We start from the raw sequence: 24,561 nt of genomic DNA on the forward strand, positions 1-24,561 counted from the left end.
ATTCCCAACACCTCCAGAGCTTCATTTTTTATACTTTTCTTCCCAGCTGTTCCACATTGGAATCTAGCATAAGAATTGTTTTAACCAAATTCAACTACATCCCCCAACAGTCTCTATACTACCACTACTTAAAATCCTATTTTCTGTTTTTCCATGAAAGTCAATTATTTCACCAAAGTATCGCAGTAGAAAGTGGATTAATACATTAAATAGAAATTGGTGGAGTAGACAACACATTAAAAAAAATTATACTTAAGTTTTTAGGAGGTAATTTAATACTTAATATTTCAGAGTCTGAAATAAGCTTGACCCTTAACTTTCACCAGAGCTGTCTTCAAGCACATTGGCCACAAAAGTGTCCTGAGTCTAACACTTGGGGTTGCTGTGGAACATGAGACCAGCTAATTTCTGAATTTCAAGACTGGTAGTGGCTACATTACTCTTACAAAAAGACTTTTTTTTTCATGGTATTTCAAAAACAGTTACAAAAGTCTGCACTGGTAACAACTGTACCAAAAACAGCAAATCATCTAATATAAACTACTGTCATTAAAATTCCTGCTCCTCTGAAGCTCTCCTCTGTAAGAAGTTGTTTACAGATTTTTCATGTTTTGATTACGTTGTTAGGAATTTTGCTTCTGGCTGTACAGACTAATTTCAGCAAGTCTCCATTCCTACACACCTTTTGATTATTGCATTGCAATACAGTGTGGGTAAGGAGGTTGTCTATAAGGCTTTAAATAGATTCTGACACATCTCAGCTTTGGGCCTTTAAATTATCAACTACACACCAAATGAACTAACATTCCTTGGTTGCAACACGCTTTGATTTAGGCAAAACAGTCCGCAGAGCGTTTAAAACATACACATAATTAAAAGGTCCCATAGCACTCTTATACCTTAATTAAAGCAATCTCCATACATTTACTTCAAGATACTTACTACAAATCAGTCAATCCCTAATTCTGTTTATTCACCATGTGAAATAAAAAAGAATGCTTCCAGACCCATCACTGGAAAGCGCCATGCCTGACACCTATACATATACACCATCTATGCTGTCCTAGTCACAGTCCTTCCATATTACTGGTCACACATTTCCCATGTCTCCCATCCTGTAACACCACCTGCAGCCCCTTACCACCAATTCCAAAGGGAAACTCCACTTTTCCCAGTTAGGAAGTATTTGGATTAATTCAAGTATCCCACACCTATTCCACATTCACTGTTACAGGAATACTATGGGCTTTAGAAATAGCCTAATTGCAAAATACTGCTTTGACAAGTCTGCTACCTGTAAATACATTACTGAGAATGTCAGTATTTTACTTTCCTCTCGAAGATGGACATGACTTGGCCTTTCCTCCCTCTCCCCTACTCTAGTACACTTAACAATTCAAACAGGGTATAAGCAAATTCTGGAAGAGCAGGATCTAGTTTTGCCTCCATTCCACTACAGATTCGTGTGAAAAGATAATTTCCATTTAAAATCAGCAGCTCACAAAGATTTCAAAGGAAACAGAAAAAAATGCTAGAAGCAAACACACATGCTAAAAATTAATTATATTCTCTAAATTATTCAATGCTTACCAGATGTATTAAAACTACAGTTTGAATTGTAGTCATCTCTGCAATTCAATTCAAGGCTACTGAATAAAAGCAATTCCAAGCATATCCACAAGCCAAATTCAGCATGCTGGATCAACAACACACAGTATTCAGTGAGAGAACAGCTAGGATCAAAAATAATCCAGTTTAAATTTGGAGAGAGTTTAACTTCTGCTGATTTTCTTTACTACTGCCAAAAAGACTACTGAAATACACCATGCTAGTATAAAGTTTTTTCATTTAATACCCCACTTCTTCATAACAACACGACTGATTTTCCCACATTTCATATAATCCTTTTAAGTCCTTAGCTCGTAACTGTATGATTTCCCATTCTGAATTGCCACCACAGACATAGCTTCATTATTTCCAGATAAAACTACACTATCATTAGCCAAGAAAATAACATTTCAAACAAAGAAGCCTACAAAATACAAACAAAAAGTGAGTGCTCATTTGGAAACTAAACAGTAAATGGACCATCATCCAAGTTCAGTGTAATGTGAAAATGACAAAAATTAACAGTTATTCATTAGTAGATGCAGTATTTTCCCATGAAGCAACAAAATCCTGCATATTTATTTGTGCAGAGATGAGTTACATTTTAGCAAGATATTACACACATGATATCTGTCCAAGCTTTTCAACATAAATTCATGTGGTTTTAATCACACAACGCACTTCAAGGAGGAAAACAATTTAAAAATGTGGCACTACAATTTTACTCCTAGAAAGGTTTTAGTTTGTCTTAAATGACAGCTTAATCCCCGGCTATATGCAATTAATCAAAATGGCAACATATAAAAGAAAGACAGTAAAAGTTTTGGGAGATATTTTATTAATGTACAATTTCATTAGCAATGTACAATAGACATTTTAATTCTCTATTTATCCTGTCTCCTTGAAGCTTGGTAAATGCTTGTTTGTATATAAAACTACACAATGCTTTTTTGTGGGGACCAGAAACTCTGAAAATATAAGTGCTACAGTATATTTTGTAGTGATTTAACACGTTGTCCAGAAGAGTTACCAGCCACTTCAATGAAGGACTTCTAAAAATATTTCTGATCAAGTTCAAATGCATCTGTTCATAAATAATGATTGGTTTGCTCATGTCCATTATACTGCTAAGTACAAATGTCTCCAACATAAAATACCGTTTCAATACATTTTTCCACATGGACAACTAGATAATCCAGTCATATTTACTTTTAAACAAGGCTAATACAAATTTACAATTAAAGTAACTTCAAAATTTATTCAGAATAATTATTTTTTCAACCAGAAGCTTTACTTTGGACAACGCAGAAGTATATCGCAGGTGACATTCTGCAGCAGAAGCTGGAGGCTTGAGAATAACAGCTAAGAAAGACTAAATATCAGCAATACACACTTTTACAAGAATTCTGACCATTCTGAATGTTAACATTAAAGATCAGATGCTTCAGTTTGTGCGCCTGTCAATCATAACCTCCACACAAAAGAAAAATTAAAAATTTCCCACAGAACACAGTATTTCAGAGAACGTGTTAGACACTGGCATGACATTTCCCAGATCAAATTGGCAACTGAAATTTAACATCCACATGAGCTTGTTTTGCTAAGCTTACTATTTCAGACAGCTTCACCACCTGAAAAACAGAAAATAAAAACTTAATTTCAAAACAATCCTAACTTGACTGAGCTGGATCAATGTTTTTAAACAAAATAATACCAGGGAATCATCAGTATCAGAAGGGGTTAGGGGTGGGATTACTATTTAGCTCAGTACTTCTTAATCATTTTTAATTTAATGATAATCAAGTCTTCTAGAAAACATCTCATGGAGTTAAAAAAGTCTGCTTCTCATTTATAACAAAGTATTTTGATAAAATGCTAAGTTTTAAATTTTATGTGCCACCTTGTTATTTTGCAAGGTGCTGAGGTGGCAACTCACAAGAAATTCTATATATCTAGAAGCTATTTCTCCTCTGAGTTTTTGTTGCAAGCACTTCTGGACCTTATTTTGATACCTTAAGGAACCTCATCTTCTCCTGAATAACGACTCTAAATTTCTCTGAATTATTTCCTGCTTAGAATGAAATGTTATAACAGAGCAGGTGGTTCTTTGGGAAAAAAAAATCTGTAAGTTTTCCCATGATACAAAATCCACCAGGTATCTTCTAATTTTTTTGCTATACATTTCTAGTACAACTTTCTTTTCCACAAAGCAAAGCAACACACACATAAATCAGAACATCTGAACATCTGAATATCTAATTATCTTATGAGGCCACATCATGATCAACTATCCTTTTAATCATGCACACTGAAATACAATGGTTCATAAAAGGAACTGTTACACATTACACTGCATTTTTCAGCCACATCAATTCAAGTATTTTCTCCCAATTAATAAAGCTAAGCTCTTAGCCATTCCCCCACCAAGGGGAGTGGCTGACCTGATCATTCATCTGGTTTTGGTTTGAGGGGTTAAATAGCTTCTGACTGCATCATTGTTCCCCTGACAAATTATGCACTTACTAACTTGTAAAATATTTGCTTCAGGCATTGGGAGCAACCGGCACTGGGATTTATCCTAAGCTACCTGAAGTTGATTGAATGGAGTTTTGACTTTCCAGTACTCTGTAACAGATGCTATGTTCTGAAAAGAATATTCATAACCAGCTATCTTACCATTTTTGCAGCTTCATCCAAGTCATCACACGCAAGGATTTTGAGGCCACTAGCTGTTATTAAAGCTTTGGCATCATCAACTCGTGTACCTTCAGAAACAGATAAAATGCCACTCTTATTGAACAGGAGATTACTACTACCTATGAGTCTCATATTTCTAGGAAGCCTGTTCCAGAAGTTAGTGAATAAATCTAGAAAACAACATTAGCAGTTAAAAAGCAGGAAGTCTCTTTTTATTAACTTTCCAATCCTCACCATCTAAATTCAAGGTTTGCTTTATTTCTCCATTGACTTCAACTCACAGGCAGTTTGCTACACAGTATATAAGCTCAATGACATCTGTCAACTACAGAGAAATATATTTAAATACATACGAAGCACACTCACCTTGCAACCGTACCACAATAGGAACTTTGAGCTCCAAATCCTTTACTGCTGTAACGATGCCTTGTGCTATAACATCACATCTCATAATGCCACCAAAAATATTTACCAGAATAGCCAGTACCTACAGAATCAATGACAATATTCACATTAAAAATGGCCAGAGACACATCAGATGAAAACAGCACACAGCCTTCAGTCTAAGGATAATTCAAGCTCTTTCATTGTATTAATGGACTCTACAAAAGACAGAACATTTCTGTTCTACAGAACATCAGCACCCAAAGCACAGTTCTGTAGAGTCACATAGAACATTTACTTCAGAAAACTGTATTTGTCAACTATTTATCTTTCCATTGTTAACAATACGCAATCAGAGGTACCCCCACACCAGTAACTCCACATACTGAAAACAGGAAATTTTAAAAACTCATACACAAGACCCTCTTTACACAGTTTACCTAAAAGCCAGCATGCTTAGAGATAAGCTATTTGAAATACATTTTATTCAGGAGGATTAAGCCAACAATTAAGAGAACTCAAGTAGTAGAAAGGAAGGGTAAAAAGAACCATGGTCAGAGATGAAAGATGAAACAAAGCAGGAATCAAAATGGGTAGACAGCCTTAGATGACAAAACAAACTCAACAAGACAGAACACTCCTGTGCAACTGGCTCATAAGCAGTAACTTCGTTCCCATGATCTTGCACTTAGACTAGCTCATCTGTGTAGCACTGTTCTTCCTCCTAGTAATGGGCAACTCAGACTGGCACCTCAGAAGGCTGTTCCAAACAAACCCTGAACTGAACTCTGAATGCTGTCTGTGACACCAGTGGGCTGCACTGTTCTTTGAGTTTCAGCCACAGGAATCCCAACTATAGTCATTGTTTTTTGATAAAATAGTGAGGAACTCAAAGAAAGCAGAACGGAAAAGCTGTCTTAAGAAGTCTCTTTGGACACCCTCTGTCCACACATCAGCAGAGAATTTGCATTGCAAAAACTCTTCCCAAATCAGCAACCCTCAGATTCTTCCTTGTTTCTTCTCTTCTCTCCTCCCTATAATTCAGGTGCTCTGTGACTGTGTCCCCCATTGTTCCCTCAATTTGCTGGAAAAATGTGAAGAAAGGCTTATGAGGATGGGCTGATGGAGCTGGGGTGTTTAGTCTGGAGAAAAGGAGGCTCAGGGGGGACCTTATCACTCTTTACAACTGCCTGAAAGGATGTAGCAAGGTGAGGTTCTCACTCCTCCAAAGTAACAAGTAGTAAGATAAGAGGAAATAGCTTCAAGTTGCACCAGGGGATTTTTAGATTGGATATTGGGAAAAATTTCTTCCCCACAAGGGTTGTTAATCATTGGTACAGGCTGCCAAGGAAGTGGCTGAGTCACCAACCCTGAAGGTATTTAAGACTTGTAGATGTGGTGCTTAGAGACATGGTTTAAGTGCAGGACTGGGCAGTGTGAGATTTATGGTTGGACTCAATTTTAAATGTCTTTTCCAATCTAAATGATTAAATGATTCTGTAGCACTCTTGGAGCATGTTACAGACCCTGCATTTGATAATAAGTCTTTCCAATAAGAAAGAGACTAACCTCCTCTGAAATATCACTCACTATTTGCTTCTGGCCCTTTCCAAAGATGAGGAAGTACATAAAATTGTGGTGCAAAAGTAGCATATCATTAGCAGGTCTTGCAAGTCATTCCCAACTTTTATAGTTACCCCTTTTAAAATAGTTTTCTTTATTTTTAAAAAGCCCCAGATTGCCAAATTCTCCCTGGGATAAGCATCTCTATGCAGACCATCAATCCAGCCTTCATATTATTTTTGTGGAAAAGCTCTTCCTCCAGTTTCAACCAATGTATTATTTTAATAATATTCAAGCACTTCTGATAAATTTCTAATAGGATAAACATTAAAGCGCTTCCAAGCCTCTTACAAAGTTATCTTATCTTACATTACATATAATCAGCACCTTAGAAATTTGTTTTTGCACAGCACAGCAAATATTCATCTCTAAACTCTATGCAAAACACAGACCCAGCTGCAAAACTGGTCAAAAAGAAAAACAAAACTGGAAATCCAACTGAATACCGCTTTCTGTTTAAGCAGCAGACAGTGAGAGTTTCTGACTCCAAGATTTCTGGAAAGATTCAAATACAGCTGTAACTTCAACGAGAAGACACAAAAATGTCTACCCAGTACCCAGCCAAAACCCCTATCATTTAAAAAGGTAAAACAAATCCATAGATTATTAGGCTTCCTTCATCTGCACCAAGCTGAAGCTAAGATTTCCATCTTCTCTCTTTCTAGTTCTGTGCTTATAAAAACATATTTTCCGGAGAATATGCACTAAGCATTGTCTTCCAAATCACAGCCTGTTTTACCACTGTATAGGACCTTGATATGCCAACTCTTCCCTCACCTTTTTATCAGAGGTAATAAGCTTAAAGGCTTCTGTCACTTGCTGCGCTGTAGCACCACCACCAACATCAAGGAAGTTTGCTGGAGTTCCGCCGTGAAGTTTAATTATATCCATTGTGGCCATAGCTAAACCAGCACCATTGACTACATGAGAATAGAGATAACATTTAGGAATTCAGTTTATAAATCCATTAGGTCATCTAAAATTCATTAAATAGTACATACCTAAGCAGCCTATGTTTCCATCCAACCCTATATAGTTGAGATCTGCTTTTGCAGCATCCTTGTCTCTTTGGTCTTCCTGTGTCCAATCCTGCATATCAAAGATCTTCTTCTGACGATAGGCTGAATTGCTGTCAAAGTTTATCTTTGCATCCATACACATCACTGAAAGGGAAAAAACCCACCATTACTTACCATCATTTAATACTATAGTAACAATTCAAATGCTACATGAATGTGTTAAAGTAAGTTAAGTCAAATACAGCAGCTAGGTCATGCAGCCCAAACACAAAGTTTTGCTAAAAAGACACATGTATCACTGTCAATAAATATAAGATTCTCTCCAGTTTCCCCATATAATCAGTTATGCACAAAAAGGGAAGATAACTATTTCTTGAGACACTCTAAACCCAAAAAAAGCTTACAACAAGTTGTTTGATAAATCTGAGCAAACTATGTTTTCTCTGATCACACTGCAGCCTGGAAAAGAATGGGGGCAGTGCACCACAAGTAATTAGCATAAAAATAATCCTTAAAGAAGGTCTCTGATTTGAGGTTTTTTTAATCCATCTTAGTTTTAGCTTTTAGAATAAACATATATAATGTGTGCATGACAGTAAGCATACAAAACACAATGAGAGAGTGCCTGAGTTGGAAGAGAAAATGTTAGGGAAAAACAGAAGTAAATTTACTTAAGATTTAGCAAGCAGAAAACGTACAGTATTCTTTACATCAGAACTAACATCTTATCAGTTCATTTGTATCCCTCAGTGAAAATGATATAAAAATAACAAGGCACGAGAAACAGATGGAAAAGACTGCTCTAGATCAATCACTGAAGCATTATTTAAAAAAAAAAACCACACAAAAAACCACCCCAGTGACAGTAATAACACACTTTGATGAAAGAGCTACATTCATATTTAAATTTCAAACTGTTGTATCTGAGGTCAAGCACAAATACTCTTTACAGGCTTATTTTTTGTAGAATGGAATTGGCTGTGATTTAACATGAAATAACTATTCTGCAACTGGATATGTTAAAAACCTCATAAACATCAAGATATTACTTAAACCCCTACAGTCTTCCCATACATCACACTCCATCAGTTATTCTAATGCCTAAGTCATAAAGGCAGGAGATTTCTCATAGTTGCTACTATTCTGGTTAACATCATAGTACCAATTTTGGATACATGCAGTGGCTCAAATTTCGATTTATGAATTTTGAAAAGACCTGATTTCCAGAAATGCCTTACCCTGGGTAGATGTGCTCCTTATTTAAAAATTAAAAAAGGAAGTTACTTACACTTAAGCTCATACGTAGCAATTAAGAGCAGATTCCTACTATATTTAGAGTCTCAAATTTATCTGCTTTATTAAATCTTTTTTCAACATACCATGTTAATACTAACTCCTCTTGCTGTATACAGCTGAAGTTTTATCAGTGTGAAGCAACTTAGATTTACAAAAATGTCAAGGTGTTACATGAAGAGTATGAATAAGAAACATTACCAACTCCTGATGCATCTTCCACCATAGGATTTATTTCTATCATGGTAGCATCGTATTTCAGAAAGAGATTATATAATTTGATCATATTTTCAGCTGCTTCATCCACCAGATTAGGAGGAAATCCCATTTTCTGGGCAAGCTGAAAGTAAAAGAATGGTTATTGTTAACTCATGTTAGGTTGTCTCACTTTAGCTATTATTTCAATGTCATTGGAATCTGTAGATGTAGAACCCGCCCTGTCCACTGGGGGGAAAAAACCAAACTCACTCTTTGGTTTGAACAGATTGTTTTCCATATAAAACACTACAGTTATCCTAAAAAAGAGCTAATGAAAACTTATCATGCTATGCCTTTGCACAGCTGTATAAAAGCTAAATAAAGTACGGCCATGCAGTTGAATTTACACTGATTCACCTGAAAACACTTAAGTTTCTAGTTCAAATCTGTTTCAAACAAGGATTTAAGACAACTCAGCAGGCTGAATGCACACACCCTTTATAAAAATTAGAAGCAACTTTCCCATCCTCACTAACGTGTACTTTCCCACATTAACAATTACCCTAACAGCTTGTTCCTTTTTTATGCCTTCTACTATATCGATGGGTTCCTTAATTATCGCCTCAGGATTCTCTGCAGCAACATCTTCAATATTAACACCACCCTGAGAACTGCCTATCAGCACAGGACCCTAGAACAAAAAGGGAAAAAAAAAGCATAAGTAATTTGATGCCACACAATCAAAACTTAGTTCTTCCCATAAGATACTTCACAGCAATAAAACCTTTTTTGTTGAAAAATTCAGTGTATCTACTCAATACCTCCATATAAACCTTTTAATAATACTTTTCAAATGTTAAAGTGCATGTCAGGTCCACTTTCTTTTAATAAGGAAAAATTTCCTCTGTAAAGCAGCAGCAAAACAATTAACACTGACATCCTATTTTTGAATTTTCATAGAAAGATTCAACTTCATAATCACATTCATTTTATCTTTTAGGCATCACCAGAGAAGTGTAACTACCTTCTCACCTCCACCTTCTCCACTCACTCCTACACAAATACAGACTGAATGCCAGGCGCTCATTTTTTCATTCTGCCATGCTCCAACCCAAAGGACAAATGGAGGGCTGCAGAACCTAGCGATAAATTACTGCAAACCATACCTGTTCACTAGGAACACAGTGTTCAGTAACTAAAGCCTTCACTGAAAGTAAGCCATAGCAAAACAAAACAGCACTCAATTATTCATTAATAAAAGAAATTAAGAAACCAAAATTGACAGCATTTGTTGAGTTTATTTTTAAAAAAGCCAAATCTCAACAAAAACATGAGGGACTCACTACATGGAACCTAAAAATCTCTCCTCCAGTTCACAGTAAAGACATACCTTGGTCCCTTCAACCAACCTGGCCTTATCACCACCCATGCATGGATTATGGCCATGGGTGTACTAAGGCAACATCTCCTATCAGCAGAACTCAAAGATTAAACAGCCTTATAACTGTTGACAATTAATTATAGAAAATGTGACCCTGGTTCAGAGAACATGCTTAATAACCACACCACTTCTCTCCCATTACCATCCTTCCAAATGGAAATACATAGCTTGCAAATGATTCTGCATCTAATAGTAAGATTCAACTCAATGAACATTTTTGGATATTCTTATCTTGAACTGTCAGTAAGCTACAAACTGATCATAAAATAACTCATCGTTCTATAGAATTGACCAAAGTGAACAGTTTTGCTTAAAACACAAACCCCTGCTTGCAAATAATATCCAAGTCATAAAGTTCCAGTTTCAGCTGGCTATTTTAATCATTTTTCCCCTCCTTAAAGGAAGAGGTTTACAACAACATCAGGGATAAACAGTGTGCTATTCAACCTTCACACTTCTTCTTTTGAAAGGCATTTCCTCATCCTAAGTATCCTATACAAGTTACAGTAATTACAAAAACATGACTTATAAAGTTAGCAGTAAAAACCAAGCACATCCCTATCAAAAGGCAACAACCCACACAGTATGATCAATATATGCTAGTAAGACTTCTCAAGAAGTCTTCTCAAGAAGACTCTCAAGTAAGACTTCTCAAGACTATACAAGACCAAGAACATGCCATGAAAATATGTTTCCCTTCTTTATCTAATTTGCTACAGTCAGTTACAGTAGATTTTATTTCCATAAGCATCCTTGCTTATTGCTTACACAATTTTAGGAGTCTGAAATCTGTTCATTCACAGCATTTTAATGCCACCTTGTGGTGCATATGGTAACACTTGAATCTCCCTTGCTCTATTCCAGCACACATCTCAATGGAGGTGCCCAAGTCACATAATTCAACACAACTGATACTTTCCCATCAAAAAGAACACTATGAAGGAAAAAAAAAGGAACAAATACTTAATTCCTAATATGGCTATGAAAAAAAAAATTAGAGTAAGACTAGTTTTCTCATTCCTCCACAGAAAATTATTTCATTCATACTTAAGTATTCCCCAGTTACCAAAACCAGTGCCTCTGCAAAGCACCTGAACAGACAAAACTCAGTTTTTCTAAGCTTCAGCAAATAAAGTTCCAAGATCTATTCCAAATCCTGGCTTCATTAAAGTTACTTACCAATTCATGTTCTATGCTCCAAATAGAACACGTCTGTCAGAAAACACTGACACATTTCAGCAACCACATTTGAATTGTAGCCTAAAAAACTACATACCCACACATACAGCCCATACACACAGAAAAGACTGGCTTTCATTTTCCTGAAAAATATGAAGACAGACCTCGAGGCCCAAATCTTCTTACCCATTTCCTGAAAAGCATTAGTATAAGAAAGCTACTAGCACTCTCAAAATCAAGGGACACACCAGTGCACCTCTGGGAACCTTCATACACTGGAGAAAAACAATGTTGGATTTATGCAGGACCATTTGCTCTTCCACAACACTGTCACTTATCTTGTTTCTGACACTTAAAAACAGGGTGTAAATGCACATGCACACATATAGCTGTGTTTTTAAACTAAACTGCATAATTTGGTAGGCAAATGCAAATTAAAACCAAAATGAAAATTACCCCCTTATTCTACCCATCTCCCCTTCGGCCATGTGACTCTGAACTTCAGCTGGGGCTACCAACACTCATTTATTATTCTGTAAATTCAAATTGTAGCATTACATCTTTATAGCATTTAAAAACAAAGTCAAGCATATAATCAGATACACTGGAAAACAAAATTTAGCTTGTATACTTCTGATTTTCAAAAGCAAGTGAACAGTAAACAATTCTGTGGATTTTTTTTTAATTCAGTTGTAACAAGTTAATTAGCTTACTTCTATTTCTAATATTACTCACTTGAAAAGACCTTTCCATTGTTATTGCAAAATAGTATTCTCTCCTGGGATATCTGCGTTCACAGATAAATACTTGATTGCATATCCTGCCCTTCTCTCCTGTCTGCTTGGTAAACAACTTCTTTCCAATCATTTGGGAGGAGACAGCTTTTGCTTCTTCTGGACTAGAATAAAAGAAGCTCAGATTGTGACAAAGAAACTGCTGTAAAAACAGAAGTAGCATTAAAAAAGTCTTATCTATTTTTTGTTACTTTAAGGTTAATAATTAAAACCCTCGTTTTAAAGAAAGCAATAGGTTCAATCCATAATGTGAAACCTTGAAGTTTTTCCACTTGGTTGGATAATTTAGAAAGAACTTACGAAAAAACTATTTTCACTCCTCCTTTGAGGCCACCTTCAAATGTTCCTTTTCCTCTACCACCAGCTAAGACCTGCGCTTTTACCACAATATCCTTTGAACCTAGAACAAAAGAAAACACAAAAAATGTCATCTATGACTATAAAACAAATTGCTTCAAGTAAAATAACAAAGGCTGCTTTAATTTTATCCCCCTTTCTCCATGCCCACCATTCAAAACACCCATGTGAATCAAAAACTATATTGCAATTCACACAGATAGTTCCAAAAATCTCAAATAATCCACAATTTGCAGCTTTAGGCTGTTCTGTGAGCAAACTCTGGTGAGTTAGTACCCAGAAATGCTGGTGTTCTGATCATCTTTAATACACGCTAGAGTCATATATGATTAAGCACCCAGTAAGAAATAGTTAGCACCTCACACATTATTAACAAGATGGAACTGAATCTCTGACACACCATATGCAAGGTTTTCCTCAAACAATTACAAATACCCTGTACCTGTAAACCATTCCCTTCCCAGCAATAATATATAACTATAGCACTTACCTAAGTCAGCTTGCCAGGTGCACTCTGGCTTCCACCCAGCACAGCACTAAGGCATAAGCTTGAGCGCTTTGCAGAAGTCAGAGGCCTAAACAAACCCATTATTCTTCCAAGAGTAGGCAAAGTAAGCCCTTTAGTTGGCTTTAACTGTTTAAAAATCCTTTACAAAATATTCTTTCTAGGAGGGGAAACTGGGTATTTGTGTTTAAAAAGTAACGCATGAGAATACAACAAAAATCAACTGGGATACTCTGAACTGTCACTGAGAGACAAAAAAAGCAAAAAAAAATAGTTTATCAAGTCATTTAAGGTGATAAAAGAAAAAAACTGAAGTTCTGAGTTATTACTCAAGTTTGTTTACACAGAGTACAGACAGCAGCTAGACTGCAAGCTGTTAAGAACTGCCCCACTGACATTTGTTCAGCACATCCCATTTTTTCTCATGCCACCATCAGCTGAGCCAATCTGATCTTTCCAAGCCAAAAAAGAACTTGCTGTTCCTTTGGCTGTTAAAAGAGAACCATGGAAATGCTTAAGAAAAATTACAGTACTCAAGCAAAACCAGCCACTACATAAACTGAGGACGGTTATGACAGGCACAAAAGTTGTATTGGTTCCTATTTTCAACCGTGTCCTGCCCAGACAGGTGAAACTAAACTTAAACTGTATCACAAGCTAGGGTGGCTATAAACAGAAGACTCAAGTCACTCCTCCTAATTAGCTATCTGTTGATTTTACTTCTTGAATGTCTACCTAACAAGAGATCTCTGAATTCACGCATGATTTTAAAGCTCTTTTGCAAAACAGGCATGAAGGTTATAAACACACAAGTATATATCTACTTACAAAGTAAGTATATTATACAAGTATGATTTACTACAGTTTGTGATTCTAATATTTAATTCAGTCCCTGAAGATAACTACTTTTTACAGGCAACTAAGTTAATATACTTTATAGAAGTCACACAAGACAACTTTCATGCAATTAATTTAAGTACAAAGCTTGTTTTCCATTTCCTATACTCAGTCCATAAGATAAAAAGCTGCAAGTACAGAGAAGTTTTCAGAAAAGCCATCAAGTTCACCCACAGGCACCTTCCTTGTAAATTATTCCTCTTAGCAAAAACATCAGAATCTGACAAGTCAAATGAGATCCCAACTAAAGCTCTGGTAAGATCTCAGCTGGAACATAATTAGCTCTGGGCATAAAAGTAGATTCATAACCAAGATGATCACTGAAATGAAGAGATTTCCTTACAAGAAATGAGCTTAGCACATCCTTAAATCTGTCAAAGGAGAAGAAAGCAAGAACAGGATTATGGTCTTCAGCCATACCTGTGATGGAGAGAGCAAGAACACATGACTGACTACATGTACATCATTCATTCTGGTTTCTGCTCTACATCAGCCAAAAACAAAGGCCATCCACCAAGGAAGCCAGTTTTTAAAAAGTGCAAGAAAAAAGACCCTTCTTTATACAAAATATAAGGAAGCCTGCCAGGAGAGATGAAGGAAGAATAGAAGAGTCAAAAGGAACTGGGCAGAGGTATTCTCTCTGATATTCTTCAGACAAAAAATATGAATGCTGAGGGGAAGTGAGGAGTAATGGACTGCAGAAAATAGGGAGGCTAAGAATTGCCCTCAATAGGGCAATGTTCTTTTGTTCCTAGGCAGAGTAGTGGGCTACATGCACCACTACCCTGATTCTGGAAGACATTTCTTAAAAATGTTATTACTATGATGCATTATAATATTTTGTCAACATACAGATATCCAAAAGAACGTGAGAAAAACAACTTTTAATTCTTCACAATCAGTTCTGGCTGTAACATCACTGGACTAATCCTTATGCAACAACTGAGTCATTAAATGAGCAGATTACTAATGATCTGTAAATTGTTTTCCTCCAGCACTGCAAACTAGCTGCTTGATTGCATAAACAAGTTCAAGGTTTATTTGAGCAGCTATGTCTACAAGCAATTAAACTGCACAGATGTACCTGAAACAAACTTAAGACAGTACATCCCAAGAAAACCATAACCCATCATGCAGAAAGTTCACTGTTCAATAAACATTTTTTCCCACAGCTCCTATTTAAAATTACTCTAAAACAAGAGGAAGTGTTTGGTGACACACCTCATCTGCAGTGTTCCAGCAGCAGCACTGTCGCCCAATCTGACACAGCAAAGAACTGCTGATACACAGTAACCCAAGAAAAAAATCTGGAAATCAGCAGCTATCATAGTTTTCTACTCAGTATCAACAGTTGTACCCTTGATTTTTGCTTACGTGGCTTTGAAATACTGCTAGGCTTGTGTTTCAACGAAAAATAGCAGTTTCTGCCCTGGAGCAGATAATCCAGCAAACACATGCCAGCAGATACACCACCACAGAAGTGCCATCCTGCCTCCAGCCCTCAGCTTTTCACTCCAGCCTCGCTTCTTGTGCCAGTAGAAGCACTAGTGCTATCATGCCTTGAAGCACATCAGAACAGTGATTCCCTGAAGGCAAAAGCTCATCCAGCAGACAGACAGGGCTTCTGCAGACTTGTGCACCATGTGACAGGCACACACACAGAGGAACTTCAGTGAGCAGGACTTCAGCTTTCAGCAGCAGTAAAAAATTGTAAAGCATTAACACAGGGCACTAGAACACCAGTACAGCTCATGTGGGCAAGCAAGTTAAAGGCCAATGCATGAATCTCTGAACAAGCATTTGGTAAGCATCACATTTCCATGTTAATGGCAGTCAGCCCTAAAAGCACATATAAGTACAACAGCCTGAAAAAAATAGGAAATGCTTAGAAAATTCAGAGTAGACACCAGCGAGAAGAGGTGTCTGAAATCAGAACACTGACTTAGCGTTAATCTGTTCAGGACAATGAAAATCTATACATTTACTAACACTAGAGTTATCACCTTCAACAATCAGTTATTAACTAGACAGTGAAAGAGTTACACAGCCAGCAAACAAAACCATCTTCACTTCTATCAATACTAATACCTATTTTTTGGAAGGAATAATTTCTGATTCTATAATTTAACCTTTCAAACTGGGAGAAAGATCAATGCATGCAGGCAAGCAGAAAGATATTCATGTAAAATACAATCTTCTAATAAGCTTATTAAGAAGCAAGAAGGGTCATTGTTCCACTGTATCTCTGCAGTTTCCTGTGCCAAGTGGAAAGTCCAATGATTATATCACACAGACCTGATTAAAATGTTCTGCTTTACAAGTTTTCATTCTGACTTTTGTCAAATCACATTAATTGCCACTTCTCTGCCCAATACTATCTGTAGCAGAGGTACTGCTTTCCACATATTACAGACACCTTCAGAACAACCATGCAAGCCTAATCTATTCTGACAAGGCAGACAACAGTAAAGGGCAGTGACAGGTTAGTAACTCAAGTGCCAATCACGTTCTCAACTACCATTCAACTGCAAACTTATCTAGGGAGAGACAGAGACCTGTAACTTTTGCTTCAGTCTGTATTTCAAAGTTCTTGCACCAGAAAAAGTAACCCTCCATTTATAACACAAGCTAATTTTTTCTTGTTGCACAGATACAAAAAAACCTAAATTTAAACAATACAGGTGTATTTACTGGCATTAGGAAAAGATGGGTTTGTAACTAACAATAGGAGTGTCAATATAATATTCTGACCCTAATTCTGTCAACAGAGCAGAGAATCTCTTCAGAGTACACTGCATTTCATTAGTAAGTATAGTTACTGTGAATTTTAACTTCAAAATCATGTTTTTTCAGCATTTGAAACTTTTGGGTATTAGAATACTCATTGCATGCAAATCAAAAGTAAAACTATTGAAATAATTATGTGCCAGGAATCATCATCCTTTCACTGAAAGGACCATACCAGTCAGAAGACTGGACAAGATGCTTTGCTATTACAAAATACCTTCTACACAAATACTTCCTGACATTAATCAACTGCATCAAATTCATTATCAGCTCGCAAGACAGGTTTGGTTTTGTCAACAGCTTAAGTTGAGCAATTAAAACACAGAGGTCAAAATTTGAATGTGCTGGTTATACAAGTCTATTTTAATTAGTGAATTATCATCAACAATATGTTTTGATATTATAACTTCAAAGGAGTGAAGCACTACAGAAGAAAGCAAAGGCTGAAGCAAAATGTAAGATTCAGATGCCAAAGAAAATAACATTTGCCAGAATGTAAGTAAATGTTTGGTTTCCAAACTACTACTGCTGTTTATCTAGAGATTTTGACCAGGAAAGTAGGAACATAATTGCATGACTTTTTTAACACCTGGGGAATTTCTGCTTAAGTTTGCTACCTTAGATCATCATCTATATCCTAGAGCAACTGAATAAACACTCTGGAATTTCAGACAGCCTAAAAGACGTCAGAAACATAGACAGATAATTGACCAACAAGGAAGACTGATAATGGCAACCAAAAAAATACCTGAAATAAAAGTATGACAGACATGAGTTTTCACTGTGAGATAGACTAGAAAACCCCCAAAAACTTAAATCAGCCAAGGTGGGTGTGGCATACACTAAGGAGAAAACCATCCCAGCTTTTTGCACAGTGCCTGGAATATGTTTTTTGAAGAGCTAATAAAGAAAAAGCTAGCACTTTACCTAGAAAATAATTTCACACATTGTACTAAGCTTTGATTTCTGACTAAATCAAGACTGGGATAAAAAATTCTATTTTTAAATCTAGCCAGGTTCACACATTACTTTTTAAAGTTTTTTTAACAGATACAAGTTGTATGTTTAGGCAACAGATGAAAAAATAAATAATACTGAAAAGTACTTAAAAGATGTTAGTAACATTGAAAAAAATCTAGAAGGTCTGAAAAAAGTCATCTATTAATCACGTAACTGTCAGCAGGAATACAGCCAAAGCAATTACTGGAGCTATTCTGTAGAAAGCATACTAAAACAGAACATTCTTTATAAACCACACAGACATGGAGCTGCACTGGACCTCTTAAACTGCAACAACAAAAGTAGCAGACTCAATTCCAGGACCTTTCAGTCTGCTTTCAAGAACTCTGATGTAGAAAGACCACTCTCTCAACACCTCTTATTTTATACAGCTTTATATTTTACTAAAATTTGGCAGTCTGCCATGCACCTAAAGCTGTGGGACTCATTACCTGAAAACCCAACAAAATCACCAGCTTCAAAAGTGGCTTCAAGATATTAATGTCTTACAAAATCTTACTTCTCAAATCATCATGAATCTAAATATATGCTATTAAAAAACCCCAGACAAGCACACAGTATGTCTCTACCTTTCACTCAGCTGTTACCAGAGGAAAGGCATCGGGAAGCATCAAAACTTGAGTTACAACAATACATTGCACCTATGCAAGTGTCTCTTAACAAACAGCAACGTTCATTTTAAACAGGGTGTTCTGCTGAGCTACCTGCCATCACACTGACCAAGCATCTGTTCACTAAACAGTCTTTAGATTCATTAGTCATGTTCTTGGTAACACACACATATCAGCTTCTCAATCAGAACTGGTCACAGTGCTAGCTGGAAAGCACACATGGCTAAGAGCAAGCCATAAACTTCAAGGCAACCAAGTCATGCTGCAGTCTCTTATCAAAGCTGTGGAACAGAACTTATTCAGCTCATTTGTTTTTCAAAATTTAAGTGAGATGATTATGTAACACTGATTTAGCTACAGCCACAGCTAACCTATGATAATCTCTGTTAACGAGAAGTTCGCATTTGCTATACGTTGGGATAAAAATTTACCCATTTTTAAGTGACGTATTTGCAAAAGGGAAGAAATCCAGTGTCAAACTCAACCTTTAGTCAGAAATCTGCTCTGTGTAAATTTACCAGGAATACGTGGATCAGCACTAGGGAAACAGAGCAAAGAGTACTACCGACTGTCTTTGTAACGGTCTATACAAACATTTGATTAAACAGTTTAGCATATAAAAAGAAAAAAAAATTCCCATATACAGGTAACTACTTCCACACAACAATCAACAATGCATGGGTGGACTAAAAAAAGTGAATTTTTTCATTCTGACAGAGTTTGGTTTGTGTTTTGTTGGTTGTTTTTTTAAGTACTAAATGAAAGCAAGCAGCTAAATGCCTACAAAAACAAAGAAATCCAAACACTGGGGCAAAGAATAATGTCACCACTCAGAATGAGTTCTGGACTTTTTGAGCAATGCCTCAAAACCTCAAGCTCCTTCAGTGTGTTCTCCTTTCAGGAAGATTTCCCTTCCTTATCTCAAGTACCAAAGAAAGCCACAGCATCACTACACACCAACTCCAACTAAGTATTTAGCTGACAACCAGAAGCCTGAATTCCTCTATTAAAGGATGCCAACTCCCACACTTCACAACTTCATTCTTTTAATCCCCAAGAAATTGCCCAGAATCCCACACTCCAGATAACAGGCATGCCTATGATGTCACAGGGATGACACAGAGCTATAAAGCAGCAGCCAGATCCATACCCATACTGCTGGAGGAGCCCTCTCTGAGCAGGAACAAAACAAAGGAATCCTGACCTACGAGTTTCCGGGCTGTTGATAAAAGAGCCACAGACAAAAGGTGCTCTCCTTTTTCTCCAGCAATATCTGTGCAAACACTTAAGTAGAGAAAAGGGGTATGGCTGATTTGGGAAGTTTTGATCCTGCTATAAACTCGCCCTTAACAGAAGGTAAGGTTCTGAAGTTTAAATCATTCTCAGAAGTATTTCAGCAACTTCCTTTCATATTAATGAAATTATTATAATTTTGTATCATTTACTCTCTAACAGAAACAAGAAAGAGAAGGTATCTGACAATACCTGAATTTCTGGGACATCATGCCCGAAGGAAAAGCAGCTTTTCAATTCTTTTCTACATTACAAAGAAACATAATTCACTCTAGAAGAAAAATTATTGGTTTTTTCAGATCTCATTTCTCACACTATATCTCCATATGAAACTGAAATGAATCCAACAAAATCTATAACCTCAGGAATCACTATGAATGTATCCCTTTGGAGGTGAACAGAGATTTGAGCATTTGCATAGGAGAAAGGAATCTGACAGCCAACGTCCTTCACTAAAACTTTGTTACAAGCCTAATATGTTTTCCCAGGGAGGAAAAAAAAATCCCAGACTTTAAACGAAGAAAACTCCCCAAACAAACAAATCAATCAACCAAAAAAAACCCTACCTTCTAACGTCTGACACAACAGAAGCTGACTTCCAAATTATATCCAAATTAAACAAGATTTTATGAGGACACATTGTAGTTAAAATGGCAAATTAACAGGCAAAGTCAAGCCCAAAATTAAAGCTCAAGTCTAAATTAAGTATTTGAGCACCCAGCAAATGAGACTGGATACTTTTTCATCAACAAGCCAGGAATTTAGCATACAACTACAAGCCATCAAAGTCCTCCCCTGCTGTGTGAATTAGCTGCATTCTACCAGAAAAGCACACTCACAAAGGAATAGGATTTTACTCTTCTTTTGTAGCCTAAAGAGAAGTATGGTTTGCATCTTCTGTTCTACATGAGATCTTGTCACCACCACTGAAACTCTTCACACAAGACTTCCTCTAACCTTGCTGAAATTAGAAAGAAATCCAGGATTTGCACAAAGTAGAGTCTAATACTCATCTCAAGGAAGTTTAAGTAGTTATATTAGTCTAAGCTAATAGAATTTATACCTGACCTACTCCTTCTTAACAAGAAGGTTGCTTCACAGGGAAGGCTCTCCTAAAGGGAAGCTATATTCAGAACTCCAAGCAACATCTTACCAAGAAAGACAAAAAAAGTAGGTACGCCTTGTTTCAATCCCATGCCTATTAGTATATGTCGTCTTTAATATTATACCTATTTCTTTTGCTATTTTGTAAGCTTCATCTGGCGTATTGGCAACCACTCCATGTGGAACAGAGATGCCAGCCTCCTTCAACAGTCCCATGCTCAGGTATTCATGGAGTGATAGCCTCCTCTGTTGCTGTTGTTGCACTTGAAACCCATGATTGTTGAGTATTCCCGGACTTCCAGCAAGCACCTGAAGGAAAAGAATAAAAAGAAAAAAAAAAAGAAAACAAAAAGAAGAACGTGACTGTTGTGAAAGAGAACACCTACCCTCTTTGTTTAGGTTAAAAAACCAGTCTACATATTAAACAAGTATCCTTTGGTGTTCCAGTGCAAACACCTGAACATTTAATCCTATCCTTCTACATTAGTCATTCATATCAGGTCTGGTATTTGATTTTGTGAAGTTTTATTGGCCAGGGGAAAGAGCTGGTGAAACTACTAGCACTGACAAGGACTGTAACATAAAGATCAACAACAACAAATGCAAAAAACGTTTGCTGCATTTTTGTATTTCATTATATGGAAATAAGACCTTAATGTTATACACAAAAAAAGCAAGAAAGCTACTAAAATCATCTAGTCCATGAACACAGATGATCACCAAAAGACTCAAGGTAAAAGGATTACATACAAAACTTACGTACAAAACAAACTTTTGCTTTTAGTTTTTAGTATGCACCACTGGCAAAAGTACCGTAAAAATCAGCCTGAACTAGAAAATTTCTAACAAGCTAGATTTTTTAGGCTCCATTTCACTTCAAATAAAGGAAACAAGTAGACGACACATGAGCTTTACTACAGCATTCCAAGCTAGCGAACCGACAGGGCCTACGTAGCCTCCAAAGGGTTCCTTCTCCAAGCAGGACGTCCTCTCCTTGGCACGACCCCAAGGGAGAGGCGGCCCGGGAGGCTGCGTGTAACTCGAGAGGGGCACGCAGGGCGACCTTTCCCAGACGTGGCAGGAGGAGAAAGCGGCAGCGAGCGTCACAAACCGTGTCACAAACCGTGTCACACACTGCAGCCTCCCAAGCTCCTTCGTGTCACCGCTTCCCACGGGTGCTGCAGCCAAAAACAAGCCCGCACCCCTGAATGGCATCCACGAGAGCCAAGAGCAGAGGCTGGGAGGTGCGAGCTACAAGAAGAGTTTAAGGGGCACAGCCCTGACCCCTCGTAGGGGCAAAGTGACGGCGGAGATGGAAACACGGGGATTTCCACCAAGATAAGGGACGGGGGCGCTGAAAAAGGAAGGGAAAAGGAGCCACGCAGGGAAGACTTGCCACAAGCAAGAACAGCAGCTGCTGGGGCCCGTACGCCAAAGGTGGGCGCCGGGCTGTCAGCCCCGCCGCAGGGCAGGGCAGGGCAGGGCAGGGCAGGGCAGGGCAGGGCAGGGCAGGAGGGAGCGCGCCGAGACGGACGCTCCTCTCGCCGGCGCTCCGCACGGAGCGACCTCGACCGCGACCCCAGCCGGCGCGACCCCGCTTCAGCCCCGGCCCAGCCCACCCCCGCTCCCGAGCTGCCGCTACCTTCCCCGCGGTGGAACCCAGCGAGGCGCGGAGGCCGCTGCCCCTCAGCCCGGCCGCCACCCGGCTGCAGATCATGGAGGCCGCCATGGCCGAGCCCCTTCGCCCTCGGGTGCCCCCGGCAGCGCGCACGCGCCGCTCGCGGGCCGGGGCGGGGCCAGGAAGCGCCTCGAGCGGCCCCGCCCCCGCAGTGACGCCCGCCCGGCGCCGGGGAGGAGCGGCCCTGAGGGGCGTTTCCCGGCGTCTCGTTCTTTCCACCGTTCTGGTTTTAATAATGGTTATTTTTGCTTAGCAAGGATCCTAAATGGGTTGTAATCCACCCACAACCTTCCGACTACGTCGGTCTCGGTTGGCACCGCCTGTGTTAAAAGGGAGGAAGGAAGCACAGCTCCCTTATGCCACGCCCACGCTCCCTCCCGCTTCAGCTTCCCAATTGAAGAACTTCCAGGGTTTTCACTGCAGAGGATTACTTTTTTTGGTTTCGTATTTCAGGGCGTTTCCGTGCAGCAACGTAAACACAACCATTCTTGCTTAAGACAAGGAGGAATGATTTTAAAGTGAAAGAGGGCAGGTTTAGATTAGATGTAAGGAAGGAATTCTCTGCTGTGAGGGTGGGAGGCAGTGGAACAGGTTTCTCAGAGAAGCTGTGCATGCCCCATCCCTGAAAATGTTCCAGGCCAGGCTGGATGGGGCTTTGAGCAACCTGGTCTAGTGGAAGGTGTCCCTGCCCATTGGAGGTGGGTTGGAATTAGATACTCTTTAAGGTCCTTCCCAACCCAAACCATTCAGTGGTTCTAGTATTTCTAGATATTTTGCAGCCCCTTCCCCATGCCACAGCCCCCATTTCTGCCTCACACAGCTCCATGCTGGGCCTCCCCCTCTGCAATTCAGTGTCTGTACTTTTACTTGGGTGGCCTCGACTCAAGTCACTAAAGTACTGAAGCAGGGGACAGGTGTCCCTGCAGAAACTAGTGACCAGAACTTGTGACTCATCAGCAGGCAATGCTTTTTCCTTTAAAACAAAATGGTAATTAGGCAAATAGCATTGGCCTGGGAAAATGGAACAAGAATGCCCTCTACCAATAATAAGGAAAAATGCAGTTACTTCCATACATTGTGAACATCAAAGCAAGATCTGATGTGAAAGAAAGTCGTGTCTGAGCTGTGATTCTTCTTGAGTTTTGTAACTTGAATTATCCAATAAATAACTGGATGAGTTGCCTCTTTTTATTCTGAAACTGAAAATGCATTTTCATAACTTCTTCTTGGGCGAGTATTGCAAAAGATGGAGCCGTTCTGGTTCAGTTCTTTTGCTCCTGGTCCTCTGCTGACCTGGAGTTATTGTCACCTGTTAGCACTGCAGTGAGCTCTGCAGAGCACTTAGCTCTGCACCTCTGTGTGCAGACACACAAGGTACGAGTATGTGTCACTGAACCTGTAAGCTGCTGCAAAATTTTGATAGACCATCCAAGATTTCCACCACAGCTGATAAAATGTTTCTTCTGGCCAAGGGGAAGGGAAGAAAAAGCACTTGAACTCTGTGCTCTTTCTGCCCTCTGTACACACAGACCTGCTGCAGTTCTGTACTGCACAGGACAGTACACGGATGCCATTTCCACCTACAAAGACATCTCCTAACTCCAGGAGACTCCCCAAAATTACCTCCACGCTGGAAAGGATTTGCAACAACTTTTACAAGAGGATGTAATAGATCTTGGCAAAACTTTAACTTTAAAAGCCCAAAGCTACTGTTCAGAGATAAGTACTGGCTGCAGGTCAGGAAACCAGACTTATATCCTGACTCAGTTGCTTGCTACTGGAAGGAAATTGGACAATTCTCTTTGTTGTATAATTAATTAATTTAATTAATTATAATTAATTAATTATAATTAATTCTTGCCCTAGCAAATGACTGTAAGACATTCAGATTACAACTACTACTGTATCTTCTCACTAGGAGTGACTTATCCTTCCAGTTTCAAAATGAAGGTGGTTTTTACCTTATACATCAAAAGAAGAAATGTCACATGGTTGAAGGGCTTGTAGAAAGACTGAGGCAGCTGCTGCCACTATTTGGAGTCTGATACACAGCTGTATGGAGAACTTTAATTA

At 38.4% G+C, this 24,561-nt stretch overlaps 1 protein-coding gene across 1 annotated transcript; it reads right to left on the reverse strand.

Annotated features, from left to right (window-relative positions):
- Positions 1-2,425: 2,425 nt before the first annotated feature.
- SUCLA2 (succinate-CoA ligase ADP-forming beta subunit) lies at positions 2,426-22,588 on the reverse strand. Its single transcript, XM_030952941.1, has 11 exons — positions 22,453-22,588; positions 20,936-21,119; positions 12,537-12,636; positions 12,178-12,340; positions 9,385-9,513; positions 8,826-8,964; positions 7,314-7,475; positions 7,090-7,232; positions 4,672-4,792; positions 4,285-4,373; positions 2,426-3,239 (listed from the first exon to the last, which is right to left on the reverse strand). Exons 1-11 carry the CDS (start codon positions 22,537-22,539, stop codon positions 3,165-3,167), a joined length of 1,392 nt encoding a protein of 463 aa, XP_030808801.1. The 5' UTR covers positions 22,540-22,588; the 3' UTR covers positions 2,426-3,164.
- Positions 22,589-24,561: the final 1,973 nt, after the last annotated feature.

The sequence above is a fragment of the Camarhynchus parvulus genome, chromosome 1, assembly GCF_901933205.1.
Source record: "Camarhynchus parvulus chromosome 1, STF_HiC, whole genome shotgun sequence".
NCBI lineage: Eukaryota > Metazoa > Chordata > Aves > Passeriformes > Thraupidae > Camarhynchus > Camarhynchus parvulus.

Coding starts and splice junctions, on each gene's coding strand:
- SUCLA2 (XM_030952941.1), bottom strand. CDS start 22,539: ATGGCGGCCTCCATGATCTGCAGCCGGGTGGCGGCCGGGCTGAGGGGC. Junction 4,374..4,671: donor TATTGTGGTACGGTTGCAAG/GTGAGTGTGCTT, acceptor CTGTTTCTGAAG/GTACACGAGTTGATGATGCC. Junction 3,240..4,284: donor TGGATGAAGCTGCAAAAATG/GTAAGATAGCTG, acceptor TCTGTTTTTCAG/GTGGTGAAGCTGTCTGAAAT.